At 45.6% G+C, this 14,581-nt stretch overlaps 1 protein-coding gene across 5 annotated transcripts; it reads right to left on the minus strand.

The window, feature by feature from the left end:
• Positions 1–2,846: 2,846 nt before the first annotated feature.
• Positions 2,847–14,258, minus strand: LOC141100104 (uncharacterized). 5 transcript variants are annotated; one of them, XM_073588335.1, is made up of 7 exons: positions 14,100–14,258; positions 11,917–12,026; positions 11,404–11,842; positions 6,146–6,262; positions 5,856–6,026; positions 5,562–5,661; positions 2,847–4,681 (listed from the first exon to the last, which is right to left on the minus strand). In XM_073588335.1, exons 2-7 carry the CDS (start codon positions 11,949–11,951, stop codon positions 3,516–3,518), a joined length of 2,028 nt encoding a protein of 675 aa, XP_073444436.1. In that variant the 5' UTR covers positions 11,952–12,026; positions 14,100–14,258; the 3' UTR covers positions 2,847–3,515. The 5 variants fall into 5 exon arrangements, with proteins under 5 accessions (XP_073444436.1, XP_073444433.1, XP_073444434.1 ...); XM_073588332.1 differs by having other exon boundaries at positions 6,131–6,262; XM_073588333.1 differs by having other exon boundaries at positions 6,131–6,262; positions 14,041–14,251.
• Between the last annotated feature and the right edge of the window lie 323 nt (positions 14,259–14,581).

Genomic DNA, 14,581 nt, shown 5'->3' on the forward strand with positions numbered 1-14,581 from the left:
TTACATACAGACCACGGATTCCAGAAGGCACAATTAAAATAGGGAGATGAGGGAGTGCAGGTAATATTAATAAGATTAGTAAGGTTTCGATATGAGGTAGGGTAGGGGATGAGGTTGGGGGATGGATACTACAGGATACTATTCAGTATGTTAAGAGTTCTGCTCAAACACATCCCCTCAGTCTAAGAGCATAACCACACCCTTACTCATGCACAAAGTGTTAAAATGAATGGTGGCTTAAGGTCCAACCAAATATGTCAGCCCGAAAGAAAGTAAATAATGTGGTGGTTGACCATGCTTACCACCCATCTAGTAACACAAGAGACCCCATTCTCAAGATGTGAATAGCCACAGACCAGACTAAAATGGAAAAACAGGGATAGAACACATACATAATTCACAGACATCTGAATGGAGGTAAGTGTTGAGGATACACCTAGAAGTCATATTCCATTCATCCCAATTGTCCTCCTTGGTTGAAATTACACACCATTATCTTATACTCCCCGAGAATTGGTTTCACTCTCCACTTGAATAGAATTGTTCAAGATTTGCCGTCTTGAAGATTAAAGAATGAAACTCACCAGCTGTCAGGATCGGGACAAGGATTTACAAGGGGTAATGGGGAAGCCAGCTGCCTAGGCATTATAATGCCCCCAAAAAATATCAATACAGCTACGATCATCTAGAAAAATTATCAATCAAATCCATCTGAGTCAACTCTGAGCATCACTGGTCTATCAGGGATCTATTATGGCTAGTATAACTGAAGAAAAGTGTGGCAATCACTGTGATGAGAGGGCCGTAGTCTGTCTCTTGTAGAGCTCATTCACATGGCAGTATTCTAGTTTGTATTTTGCATCAGCATTTGTTTGACAAAACAGGCGTTGTACCTAGAGAGGAAAACTATAATGAAAGGGTCTGTACGATAAAAATTGTCACCACTGATCTTATAGCAACTGCGGCAACTGAGGTGGAATCTGCGGCATTTTGGCAACATGATTTCAAACTTATCCCACTTTTTTTTTCTAAGAGCAGATATTTCGGCTTTCATTCTTTGCTTAATTTTCAACAAGTGTCCTTTTTTTTTTCTTGGAGGCCTCAAAAATATAAAAAGTCACGGTGTCTTAAAAAAACCCCCCCAAAAAACTGGACCTAGCAATGCAACCATCCCCTTCCACCATAATACTTAAGTTGCCTGTAAACAAGCATATGAAAATGACAATTTTTTTTAAACATTTTCATTCATGTGCCATCCGTGTGTCCTTTTATGTCCGTATACGATCTGTTTTCATACAACTACATGGTCACATTGTATTTTGGTGGGTTCTTATACAAATGCTAGGTGCTGTGGAAAATGTTGCCACTATAGAAATAAAAATTTTATTCGATACAGTTGCCTAGATTTATAATACAAATCTGTTAAAATCGGATAGAATATGTTTCTGTTCTTGCATCTGTAGTCTTAAATGTGTGAGTCTCATTCGAGACATGAATGAAAGTAGTGCATGCTGCGAGTTTTTTCTCATGAGTCGGACCAAGAAAAAAACAAAATCATCTGAACAACACTATTGCTGTGGTTACTCCCCACTGTTGTTTCCTAGCCCTGAAACAGGACAGCAAGCCAGCGAAGGCGCGCTGCGAGCAGAGAGACCATACTACTGATCATGCATCAAAATTAACAACTGGCGCACATGCAGTAGAAAAGGCACAGCCAAACCTCTGCAAAGGCTGTGTCTGATGACATCCCGTTTTAAAGGCAGGTAAAGCAACTGCGGGCAGTGACCACAGCGCCACTCACTATTTCAGGGAAGAAAAAAATGCCATGTAAGTGACAGTACCCCCCCCAGTCCGCCGATGACCATCCGTTTAAAAATCCTAAATGCATGCTTGGAGACTCAAAAGAATCATCCGAACAAAGTAAAAAACAAACGCAGAGAGGGAAGGGTAAGGAATTTGTAAAAGTGGTTGGACTAACAATGAAAATAGGTATGAAATTCACTATTAGGGTCACATCATTCTTTAAAAGGCCGGGGGTCACACTTGCGAGAAACTCGCACGAGCCTCGCATCCCAATACCCGGCGCTGCCGCCGGCACTCGGGAGCGGAGCGTGCGTTCCGGGTATTGAGACATGAGACTCATGCGAGTTTCTCGCAAGTGTGACCCCGGCCTAATACTACTCCTTTGCATCCCACCCACTGACCACCTTCCATCCCAAAAAAATAAAGTAAAGCCCCTGTCACACACAGCCATCTCGCTAGCAAGATCGCTGCTGAGTCACAAGTTTTGTGACGCAACAGCGATCTCACCAGCAAGATCGCTGTGTGTGACACTTATCAGCAACCGGCTCCCCTGCCAGATATCGCTGATCGTCCTCAAATGGCCAGGACATTTTTTTGATCGCTGGTCTCCCGCTGGCCAGCACACATCGCTGCGTGTGGCAGGCGGGAGACCAGCGATCAGCGAGCTGGCGCTGGTAACCAAGGTAAGGGTTTCTAAGCGCCGCGCGGCGCTTAGAAACCCGATGTGTACGATAGATACCAGTGCGCTGGTAACCAAGGTACACATCGGGTTTCTAAGCGCCACTTAGAAACCCGATGTGTACCTTGGTTACCAGCTCCCTGCACCAGCGCGCTGGTATCTAACGTACACTGTCCTGATCGCTGGTGAAGCTGCCTGTTTGGCAGCTCACCAGCGATCATGTAGCGACACACCAGCGATCCTGACAAGTTCATATCGTTGTCGGGATCGCTGGTGAGTCGCTATGTGTGACGGGGCCCTAAGACATGACAACATTTTCAGGTCTTTTATCTTTAAATTAAGACACACTTATTTTCTCAGCGGGTACTGAGGATATGTTCATGTTTAATTACAAGGGGTTATTAATGACAGAACAAGCACCAGCACACAACAAAAAATAAAAGATCGTTATAAAACAGTCTTTTAATAAAGACATTGTTATTTTCAATATGAAAAAAATAACCTGAAGTCGTGCAAAAAGAAAAGCAAAAACCTGAAATGTGAAACTGTGATCATAAATTGTAGTCCGCGCAAATAAAAAAACAAATCTATTATTTGCATTCATTATATGTAATCATTCAAGCTTATATGTAGAGAAAAAAATCCCACCATTTTTGCAAGGAAATGAGCCTGTTTTTCGGCAAATTTCAAACAAATAAAATATTGGCAAAATACATCTTGGTTGGAAGGACCAACGATAATACTCAAGACTTTGGCGCAGGAACAACTAAGTTACCAAGAAAGACCAACACAAAAGGAGGGTTTGGTCAAGACCATCACTGGTCAAGCGAGGGCATTGTCTCACAGGTAATACACACATGCTACTGGTCATAAAGTTACAAAGAAAAAAAAAAAAGAAAAAAATTCCACAAACAACTGAAAGACCAGAAAAAACAAGATCCTGCCTCTTGTGCACATTTTAAGAAAAATGGCTTCCTCCATGGAAGAATCATCAAGTGTCATCATCTGATGTAAGTGATCATCTTTGAACCTCTCACAAGACTGGCTTTAGATATATAAAATCACCCACATTTCGGGCACCTAAGGGACTTCTCTCCATGTGTATGGCCTGATGGACAATCAGATTACTATTTCGAGTAAAACATTTACCACAGACAGGGCAAGAGTATGGTTTCTCTCCTGTATGCCCTGTCAGATGATTTAAAAGGCTAGGTTTGTTAGAAAAGAGCTTCCCACACTCTGAACAAGTCAACCTCTCTCTTCGGTGATTCCTCCGATGATTGGCAAAATCGGACCTGCGGACAAAAACTTCCGAACACTCCGAGCACTTGTAATCCTTCTTCACCTGTGAGGCAGAACCTTCCTCACCAGCCACTGCTTCATCTGTCCCGGAAGACGTCTTAGCTTGTGGACGATCTTTGGAGATGTGCGTCTCAGTGCTTGTTGTAACCTCCCCTTCATCTGAACCTGAACCCTCCTCAATCGGGGCAAAACTGTATTTGGTCTGTGCATGTTTAATGAGAGCAGAGACGTCGGTGTCAAAACTACTTCCTTCACCAAAAATTAGAAAGTCGTTCTGCAGTTGGTTACCCCCATACATCGTGGAAGCGGGTTCTGAATGAGTAGATGGATACTGCTTTGCATGATCTGCAGGTGTAAAACCATCAGTCTCAGATGCATTTGCTTCCTCACATGAATCAGTTTCCTCATCAGAACCATAGGCTGTATACCGCCTACAGGCAGTGGGCCCGTATTCATCTGTGTCTGCAAAGCTCCCTTCTTCATCTGACACAGTCTCCTTTTTGATCTGAAAACATGTATACTGGATATCATGAGTGGATGTGTAATCAGTATCTGTGATGTTCCCACCTTCATACGGGACAGGCTCCTCCTTAATCCGGACGGACGTATACTGTATATGACCTGTGCTTGAGGGTTCATTATGGTCAAGACCTTCATCACTTGGACTTGACTCGTGTTTAAAATGAACAGGTGGATGTTGCTCTGTGGGAGTGCCAGAGGTACAAAATTCAGAATCTGTGATGTTTCCATCTTCACTTGAATCTGGTTCTTCTTTAATACATTTAGATAAACCCACTGTATCTTCTAAAAGGACAGAAGAAGCTCCACTTTCTTCTTGTGAAGATTCCTCTTTAACAATAGTTGTTTTATAGTGTGGCAGTTTTTTTACAACTGGACCTGGAAAGAATTAAAATCAGTAACATTAGGAAGAAAAGGGTTGTCCTGTTATAAAAAGTAATCACCTATCCACATAATACAGTAGGTGAAAACGTATTGATCAGTGTGGTAGTGGGGGTCCAACTGCTGTGACCTGCGCAGATCAGCAGAACAGAGCACTTTTAACCCTGTTGCAATGGAGTTGCAGTGAGAATGCTTGGTACACTCACTATGAGACTGATGAAAGATGTATTTGGCTTTTTCCGGCAACGCCATACAACATGTAGGGAGGTGACAGCAGGAACATTGTCAGGTGCTGTAATTTGAAAACTCATCTCTTCAGTAAGTACATCTGAAGATTCCAAATGTGGGACACAATCGGATACGTTGGGACACTGAATTACAAAGGATGGGGTATGCTTGGGAAAAGTCTTGGAGGTGATTGGATGAGTAACATATGAGCACAGAGGAGAAAATGAGGTCTTGTGAGGGCTGCAGATAACATTTGGGAAGGTGTCCATAGATTAGTTGAGATGGAGATAATGAGGGCATGCACTAACATTTTAGTAGGTTTGGTGGTTGAGAAAAGGACAAATACTGTAAATATCTTTTTGCCATAGAGGTGGTGAGGCCTTGCATATATGATTTGAAGGAAAGAGCAGGGTCAAGGGTTGCACCCAGGCAGGAGCCTTGTGATTCTTGGGTATGTGTGATGCCGTTCTTATCAAGTAAAAAAATACCCCGATGTGCCGATTGGTGAGGGTCCCAGTGCATGGACCCCCACAAATCAATAAAAGTTATCATCTATGCTTCAGATAGGGCATAATTTGTTTTCACTGCACAACCTCTCTAATTGCATGTTGTTTTGCATTTATAAAGTCCAACATGGTGAATTCCTTACCTGGAGGTGGAACCCTGTGGTTACTTGCCACCATGTCTTCCTTGCATCTTCCAACAATTTCCACACCGAAAGAATTAGAAGTCTTATGTTTTTTTGGCTCCTAACACAAAAAGTTATGGTCAGTTCATCAATATTCTGATACACTACACTTTAATTTTTTTTTAATTAAGTGGTAAAAAAAAAAATGCTGAAATTTTATCAAAGGCAGGGACACAAACTTTGACGTAAATATACGTCAAAGGTCTTGAAGGGGTTAATGTTCCTGCACATCCCACAAATCCTAGTGGTGCTCACCTCTCCAGTGAGCTGCTGAATGATCCGGAAAGTTATTGCCAGTATCTTCTGCTCATTATAGGGTGAAGACCCTGTGACAGGGCTCTGGGTCCTGCTCCAGCCTTCTGAGACGTGTGGACTGCTGAGGGGAGCAACTCTCTCACCTGATGTTTTCTTCACAACAACACAGTCCTACAAAATGAGAAAATTATCATAACTCACTGAAGGAAGCCAGACCTCCCAACCCTCAAATATATAGATGTGTTCATGTTACTCCTCCACCTATGGAAGATCACCTTGAGAAGTCTCACCTCTCCAGTCAACAGGCACATAATCTCCAGGGTGAGATTGAATATATTTTCGGAAATCTGGCTCCTGTCTTCCATGTTTTCTCGCGCTGGTGGTCGCTCTTCGGAATCTCGTTTTGCCTAGAGGTGACCATATATCATGGTATTACATACCATTTAATGCATGGGGCAGACCCATGTACACACAGTGATGTGAAAAAGTGTTTGCCCCTTACTGATTTCTCAGTTTTTTGCATGTTTGTCAAACTTAAACATTTTCAGATCACCAAACAAATTGAAATAGTAGGCAAAGATAACACAAGTAAACACAAAATGCAGTTTTTAAGTGAAGTTCTTCATTATTAGGGCAAAAGGAAATCCAAACCTACAGGACCCTGTGTGAAAAAAAAGTGTTCCCCCGGCCCCTATAAAACAAATTAACTGTGGTTTCTCACATCTTTGAGAAGCGGAGTTCAAATTCCCTAGCCACAGCCAGGCCTGATTATTGCCACACCTGTTCTCAATCAAGAAATCACTTAAAGGGAATCTGTCACCCTTTTATTCGGCTTGCAGCTGCCGGCATAGGCATCGGGGGCTTATCTACAGCATTCTGTAATGCTGTAGATAAGCCTCCGATGTAACCTGAAAGATAAGAAAAACACGTTATATACTCACCGGGGTGGGCGGTCCGTTCCGGTGGGCGTTGCGGTCCGATCCGACGCCTCCCTTCTTCATGCTATGACATCCTCTTCTCCCGTCCTGTAATGGCTGCGGCGCAGGCGCACTGCTCTGCCCTCGAGGGCAGAGCAGAATTCTGCAGTGCGCAGGCGCCGGACCTCTCCCGACGCCTGCGCACTGCAAGACTCTGCTCTGCCCTCAACAGGGCAGAGCAATGCGCCTGCGCCGCAGCCATTACAGGACGGGAGAAGAAGATGTCATCGCATGAAGAAGGGAGGCGTCGGACCAGACCACCCACCCCGGTGAGTATAATATAACGTGTTTTTCTTATCTTTCAGGTTACATCGGAGGCTTTTCTACAGTATTACAGAATGCTGTAGATAAGCCCCCGATGTCTATGCCGGCAGCTGCAAGCCGAAAAAAAGGGTGACAGATTCCCTTTAAATATGACTTGTCTGTCAAAGTGAAGTAGATCAAAAGATCCTCAAAAGCTAGACATCATGTCACAATACTAAGAAATTCTGGAATAAATGAGAAACAAAAGTAATTGAGATCCATCAGTCGGGAAAAGGCTATAAAGCCATTTCTAAAGGTTTGGGACTCCAGCACACCACAGTGAGAGCCATTATCCACAAATAGCAAAAACATGGAACAGTGATGGACCTTTTCAGAAGTGGCTGACCAACCAAAATTACCCTAAGAGGGCAGCGACGACTCATCCAAGAGTTCACAAAAGACCCCACAACAACATCCAAAGAACTGCAAGCCTCACTTGCCTCAGTTAGTGCTCAAGACTCCACCATAAGAAAGAGATGGGGCAAAAATGGCCTACATGGCAGAGGTCCAAGATGAAAACCACTGCTAAGCAATAACAAAAAGGCTCGTCTCAGTTTTGCCAGAAAACATCTTGATGATCCACAAGACTTTTGGTAGACTACTCTGTGGACTGACAAGACAAAAGTTGAAAAAGTTTTTGGGAGGTGTATGTCCCATTACATCTGGCATAGAAGTAACAACATTTCAGAAAAGGAACATCATACCAACAACAAAATATGGTGGTGGTAGTGTGATGGTCTGGGGCTGTTTTGCTGCTTCAAGACCTGGAAGCCTTGTTATGGTAAATGGAACCATGAATTATGCTGTCTATCAAAAAATCATGAAGGAGATTGTCCGGCCATCTGTTCGTGACCTCAAGCTGAAAGGCACTTGGGTTATGCAGTAAAACAATGATCCAAAGCACTCCTGCAAATCCACCTCTAAACGGCTTAAAAAAAACAAAATTAATACTTTGAAGTGGCCTAGTCAAAGTCCTAACCTTAATAAGATTTAGATGCTCTGGCATGATCTTAAAAAGTCAGTTCATGCTCAGAAACCCTCCAATGTGGCTGAATTACAACAATTCTGCAAAGATGAGTGGGACACAATTCCTCTAGAACGTTGTAAAAACCTCATTGCCAGATACCAGTAGCAAATGCTTGATTGCAGTTGTTGCTGCTAAAGGTGGCGCAACCAGTTATTAGGTGTAGGGGGCAATCACTTTTTCACACAGGGTCCTGTAGGTTTGAATTTTTCTCCCTTAATAATCGAGACCTTCATTTCAAAACTGCATTTTGTGTTTACTTCTGTTATCTTTGTTTAATATTTAAATTTGTTTGGTTTACATTGGGGTATTCTGGAAGCTACATTGGAGATGATAGGCATGCGGCAGAGGATGAGGAACTGGATTATGGCCTTATACCATGACCCGTCCACTAGAGTACGAATAAATGGACAGCTGTTGGCGCCGTTCGCAATAAAAAATGGAATGCGACAAGGCTGCCCGTTATCTCCCTATCTAGTAGGTTGAGTAACTTCAAGGTTAATCTACAGAAATCAGAGCTACTTAATATAACTTTACCGGATCGAGAGGTGGAGCAACTTAGGTCCAGTTTCTCTTTTCGCTGGAGTAAACATTCCATTAAATATTTGGGTATCCGCATCCCGGCAGACCCCCAGAAATTATTCGAACTCAATTTTCTCCCGCTTAGGAGTTCAGTGGAGAGGGAGATGGGGGCTTGGCAGCGTCTACCGTTGTCGTGGTTTGGGAGAATTAATGCCCTTAACATGGATATTTTGCTTAAAATATTATACTTTTTTCAGACCATTCCATGGGACACAGAACGATCCTTTTTTGAGGGGTTACGTAAAATGATGAGAAAATTTGTTTGGCATAATGGTAGCCCACGTATACGTTACGCCCAATTGGTTAGGCGTAAAGAAGATGGAGGAACAGGCCTACCGGATTTACGTGCATATCATGCATCAACTATTGGGAACTGTGGGTGAACATTCAACATGAGCTGTCCCCGAACCTCTCTCGGGGAGTATTCTGGCTTCCATACAATATTAACTTGGGGAAGATGTCCATTGCCTATACACTATATACTATTGCGCGGGCCTTGAGGCGATTCGCGAAATGTTTCTCATTGGCAAATATACCGGGACCACTAACCCCCCTGGTTGGGAACCCTGGGCTCCCCACTGAATTGCAACATCCTACCTCTATAATTCCCTCGGCTACACAGGGGCCTGTTCCATGTATTAAAGATGTGACTAGCCAAACGGGCATCTTGTCTTTGGAAGACATTTTAGGAGATAGGAGGCGGGCACCGGGGCATTGGTTACAATTTTTACAGCTTCAGTTACATTAGGTCTTTAGATTTGGGGGGGGGGGGGGGGGCTCATACCACATGTCCACTTCTTTTGAGCGACTATGTTCTCTACCATAGGGGCCGGTGCATGCTGTTTCTTTGATATACGGTATGATCATGTCTGGGGGGATGGGGGTTGGGCCTTTCAGATGTACGATCCACTGGCAAAAGGAATTAAACAGAGAAATTACATCCCAAATGTGGGCCAAGGCGTTCACCTCTGCGCATAGGCTGGCGGTGTCCTGCAGGATTCAGGAGCTAAACTATAAGATATTGACAAAATGGTACAGAACACCCGTTAAATTGCACAGGATGTGTCCGACAGTCCCGGACTTATGTTGGAGGTGTAATGGGGAAGTGGGATCCATGTTACATATATGGTGGAGTTGTCAAGGTGTCAAGGACCTCTATGGAATGAAATATTCGCACTCTATAATTATATTGCTAACAAGTGGAGGTGACTCCAGAGGTGGCATTGCTATCCATTTTCCCAGACTCACTATCCAGCATTAAGAGGAGTATGTTGCCATATTTCATGATTGCAATGTGTCAAATTATACCCAGGCTCTGGAGGTCTTAGTTTGTGCCGGGGCGGATTGATTGGGTGGAGGCGGTGGATGTTCTGTGTCGGATGGAGGAGATGAGGGCTTTTGATGACAGGTCGGGTACCAGATGGTTTGCGGTGTGGCATCCTTGGATTCAATTTAAAGAGTCACAACATTTTCAGTCTTTGTTAACAAAAGGGACCCTGCCTCGTCCCCCATAGCAAATAAGCAATACTGGGGTGTCAGACCTCGGACATCTTATCAATATCTGTGTTTTGTCTCGTTTTCCCATCCTTTTTTTTTTTTTTCCTTCTCTATACTTTTTCTCTCTCCTTTCTTCTATCTAACTTAAGGTACTGTCACACTTCGCGATGCACCAGCGATCCCGATCAGCGATATGACGCGGTCAGGATCGCTGGTGCATCGCTAAGTGGTCGCTAGTGAGCTGCCACACAGGCAGATCTCACCAGCGACATCGCAGGGGTTGGGGGTCGCTACTTACCTGTCACACTAGGCGATCCTGATGTCCCCCCGCCCGGCTCCACGCGTCACTCGTCTCTCCACAGGAAGCGCCGCAGGAAGCTGACAATCGCTAGCAATATCGCTATAACGTCACAAGTTATAGTGATATTGCTAGTGATATCGCTTAGTGTGACAGGCCCTTTAGACTGTCTCCCTCTTCCCTTGATTTAGCCATTTGAGAATGTATAATGATGTAAATGGAATGGGTTAATCTTAGCAGGGGTGATACTACTGATAGAGGGTAGGAGGGTTGAATATCCTTACTCTACTAATGAGCATTCAAAATTGCAATGTTTGTTAACATTACTCTACCTGTTTAATAAAAATATATTGAACAATAAATTTGTTTGGTGATCTGAAACATTTAAGTGTGACAAACATGCAAAAGAATAGGAAATCAGGAAGGTTTCACACCACTGTGTCTATAGATAGTAAAAAGAGTAGGTTAGTCTGTGATAGGAGATGCTGTTGGATGGGATGTGGAATCCCAGAAGCATGTATGGAGTAATTCACTGCACACTCTTTGTTTCAAGAATGCAAACACTTATTTATGCAGATGTGTAGTAGATAAGAAACGGACATTGAGGTGCGACAATGAGAATACGTTTCTACCCCTTTGTCTTGTTCATAACGTCACTGGGTGCAGACGAGTCAGACCTGGGTGCGGGAGTGCCTCTACTCCATACTACACCCAGTAAGGTGATGACTGAGCAAAATGGTTACACAGCCAGGCATCTGTATACAGTAGGATGGACAGCAGTCAGATATATAATATCTATGGGAAATTCTTTCATTTTCGGGTGCTGGCCATTCAGAAACAAACTCCACTCTCACTTAGGGCACTCACCGAGTCACCATGACAACGGAGCAGAGGGCTGAGGTCTACAACATATGGGCGGTTGCGCTGACGTCGTATAAAGGGATCCACATGAACTCTCTTACATGGTGGCTTCACCCACTGCTCGCAGTCCCCTGATGGAGATATACCTTGGAATACGGAAGGAATGGCATCTCTTTTCAGAGTCTTGCGGAGGCCTCCGGGCACGTAACAATCCTCTGTAAAATGTTTGGAGCAGATTCTGTAGCGGTCTCCTCTTTTGGCCTCCAGGATGCTTTCAGCAGTGCTGTCAATGTCCCCAATCTCCTGCCCACTCTGCTGAATGCAATGAAGCCACGCTCTGATCTTATCCAGGCGATTCGGAAATACGTGGAAAATGACGTTGGGCGACAACTTCTTCCTGCCGGATGATGAGCATCGCTGGATGAAGCATCGTGGCATTTTACTCCTGCAGGGAGAGGGTAGCACAATATTACGGAAGGAACAAGAGGATGAGGGTGACCAGCCGGCAGCACCACTAACCCTCTGACTGCCAGCTCTGTGGAAGACTTCTTCATCTGGCGATGGCAAAGATTTGAAGGCTGAGGGTTGTCAGTTTCTGAATAGAAGGGCGAGGGCAGCTCAACGAGGATCTGCCGAGAAAAGGCACAACAGATCACTGTGGAAGCTGAACATCAGGATGAAACATCCAACCATAGAAACTAAGACCCTGATGCGTAAAGGTGGCCCCTCCACCGAGAGGACGCCGCACACATGATAGGAAGTGCACATACGGGTGAACATAAAGGAAGGCTTGGGTGCGTGCCCACGATCACGTGAAGTCATTATTTCCCTCTACTCCTCTTTGGTCAGACCTCATCTGGAATATTGTGTCCAGTTTTGGGCACCACATTTTAAAAAAGACATCAACAAACTGGAGCAAGTTCAGAAAAGAGCGACCAGAATGGTGACCGGTCTGCAAACCCTGTCTTATGAGGAAAGGTTGCAGGATTTGGGAATGTTTAGTTTGCAAAAGAGAAGACTGAGAGGAGACTTAATAGCTGTCTACAAATATCTAAAGGGCTGTCACATTGTAGAAGGATCAACTTTATTCTCATTTGCACAAGGAAAGACTAGAAGCAATGGGATGAAACTGAATGGGAGGAGACACAGATTAGATATTAGAAAAAACTTTTTGACAGTTAGAGTGATCAATGAGTGGAACAGGCTGCCACGAGAAGCGGTGAGTTCTCCTTCAATGGAAGTCTTCAAACAGAGGCTGGACAGACATCTGACTGGGATGATTTAGCGAATCCTGCTTTGAGCAGGGGGTTGGACCAGATGGCCCAGGAGGTCCCTTCCAACTCTACGATTCTATGATTCTATGATCAGGAATTCCTGCGGGTTTGACACTGCATATTTATGCAGCACCAAACCCGCAACGCCCAGATGTTACAGCATAATTGATGAAATTTCTAGAAATACCATGTCTACTAAGTGACTATGTGCATCCACGGACACTGACATGCGGCGTTTCTTTCAGGACCGCAGCATGTCAATTTCTCTTGCGGAGACACTAGTGTCCGCAACAGAAATGTAATCAATAGAATGTATTGAATGCGGTGAATCCACACGGTGCAGTGAACACATATGGATTTACTTGTGTTCAGTAAAAGGCAGCTCTTTGGACCCAGCGAACATACACTGCCTCCACTGTGTTGCTACTTATGGATTGTGGGGACTTAGCCTCTAAGGGAGCAAATACCTGGGAGATAGCTGGACACCTCCATATGTGGAGGAGGAGCTGAGAGCGCCAACGCCCTGCGGCACGTCAGATCCGCGGAGCGCCAACGTCCTGTACTGCGCCAGAGCCGTGCACTGAGCCAGATCCGTGGAGCGCCAGCGCCCTGCGGCGCGTCAGATCCGGAGCGCCAACGCCCTGCAACGAGTGAGATCCGGAGCGCCAGCGCCCTTTAACGCCTCAGATGCAGAGCGCCAACGCCCTGCAACGAGTCAGATCCGGAGCGCCAGCGCCCTGTAACGCCTCAGATGTGGAACGCCAACGCCCTGCAACGCCTCAGATCCGGAGCGCCAACGCCCTGCAACGCCTCAGATCCAGAGCGCCAACGCCCTGCAACGCCTCAGATGCGGAACGCCAACGCCCTGCAACGCCTCAGATCCGGGGTGCCAACGCCCTGCAACGCCTCAGATGCGGAACGCCAACGCCCTGCAACGCCTCAGATGCGGAACGCCAACGCCCTGCAACGCCTCAGATGCGGAACGCCAACGCCCTGCAACGCCTCAGATGCGGAACGCCAACGCCCTGCAACGCCTCAGATGCGGAACGCCAACGCCCTGCAACGCCTCAGATGCGGAACGCCAACGCCCTGCAACGCCTCAGATGCGGAACGCCAACGCCCTGCAATGCCTCAGATGCGGAACGCCAACGCCCTGCGGCGCCTCAGATCCGCAGCGCCAATGTCCTGCGGCGCGTCAGATTTACAAAGCACTACATCCTGAGGCATAGACATGCAGAGCATTACACCCTGTGGCTTGTTAGATCTGCAGAGCATTCCACCCTCTCTAACCTCCACCTGCAGGTTGTTATACCTGCTGTACCGACTCCCCATATGTAGAGTATTGCTTCCTGTCTTCTCCACGCCTTACCCAACCCTCAGCTGCAGAGTATTACTTCCCCGTCTCATGCCCTGCCGCTCGGTACCTACACTTTCCTTCTCAGGCCCGACGGTTTTGCTTAGGAAGCGGACGACGTCGACCCGGTTACTCCGCCTTCACTTTCACCGGAATTCCGGGGCATGCTGTCGCTGCAGTCAATCACGTGTATTGTATCCAGCCAATCAGGCACAGCGCCCGGATTACCGCCCTGTCAGTGGTCACGTGCCTTTAGGGGAGGAGCCTGTGGCTTATTGTGTCCTGACTGAGAAAATAGTGACGTCAATTGGGGACACTACAGACGACCATTGTATTTCAGTCGCGATAACCCCACAGGTCACCGCCTCAGACGGTCGCTTTGTCCGTCAGTCAGTGCTCCCTATATTGGTCACGTAAGGCCTGTTCACATGTGACTTGGGTTTCAGTGTGAATTCCACCCTGAGACGGACATTGTGGGCACTCAGCCTTATTGCTTCCTTTACAGTTTTTGCTGTGTTTTGCCTGCTTAGCATTTGCGCCTGTCTTCCTTTTATTT

This window comes from Dendrobates tinctorius, unplaced genomic scaffold, assembly GCF_039654945.1.
Source record: "Dendrobates tinctorius isolate UK_male_01 unplaced genomic scaffold, ASM3965494v1 ptg000103l, whole genome shotgun sequence".
NCBI classification, from domain to species: Eukaryota; Metazoa; Chordata; class Amphibia; order Anura; family Dendrobatidae; genus Dendrobates; species Dendrobates tinctorius.

Coding starts and splice junctions, on each gene's coding strand:
- LOC141100104 (XM_073588332.1), bottom strand. CDS start 11,951: ATGAAGAAGTCTTCCACAGAGCTGGCAGTCAGAGG. Junction 5,662..5,855: donor TTCAGCAGCTCACTGGAGAG/GTGAGCACCACT, acceptor TTTTTGTGTTAG/GAGCCAAAAAAACATAAGAC. Junction 4,682..5,561: donor CCACAGGGTTCCACCTCCAG/GTAAGGAATTCA, acceptor AATTCTTTCCAG/GTCCAGTTGTAAAAAAACTG.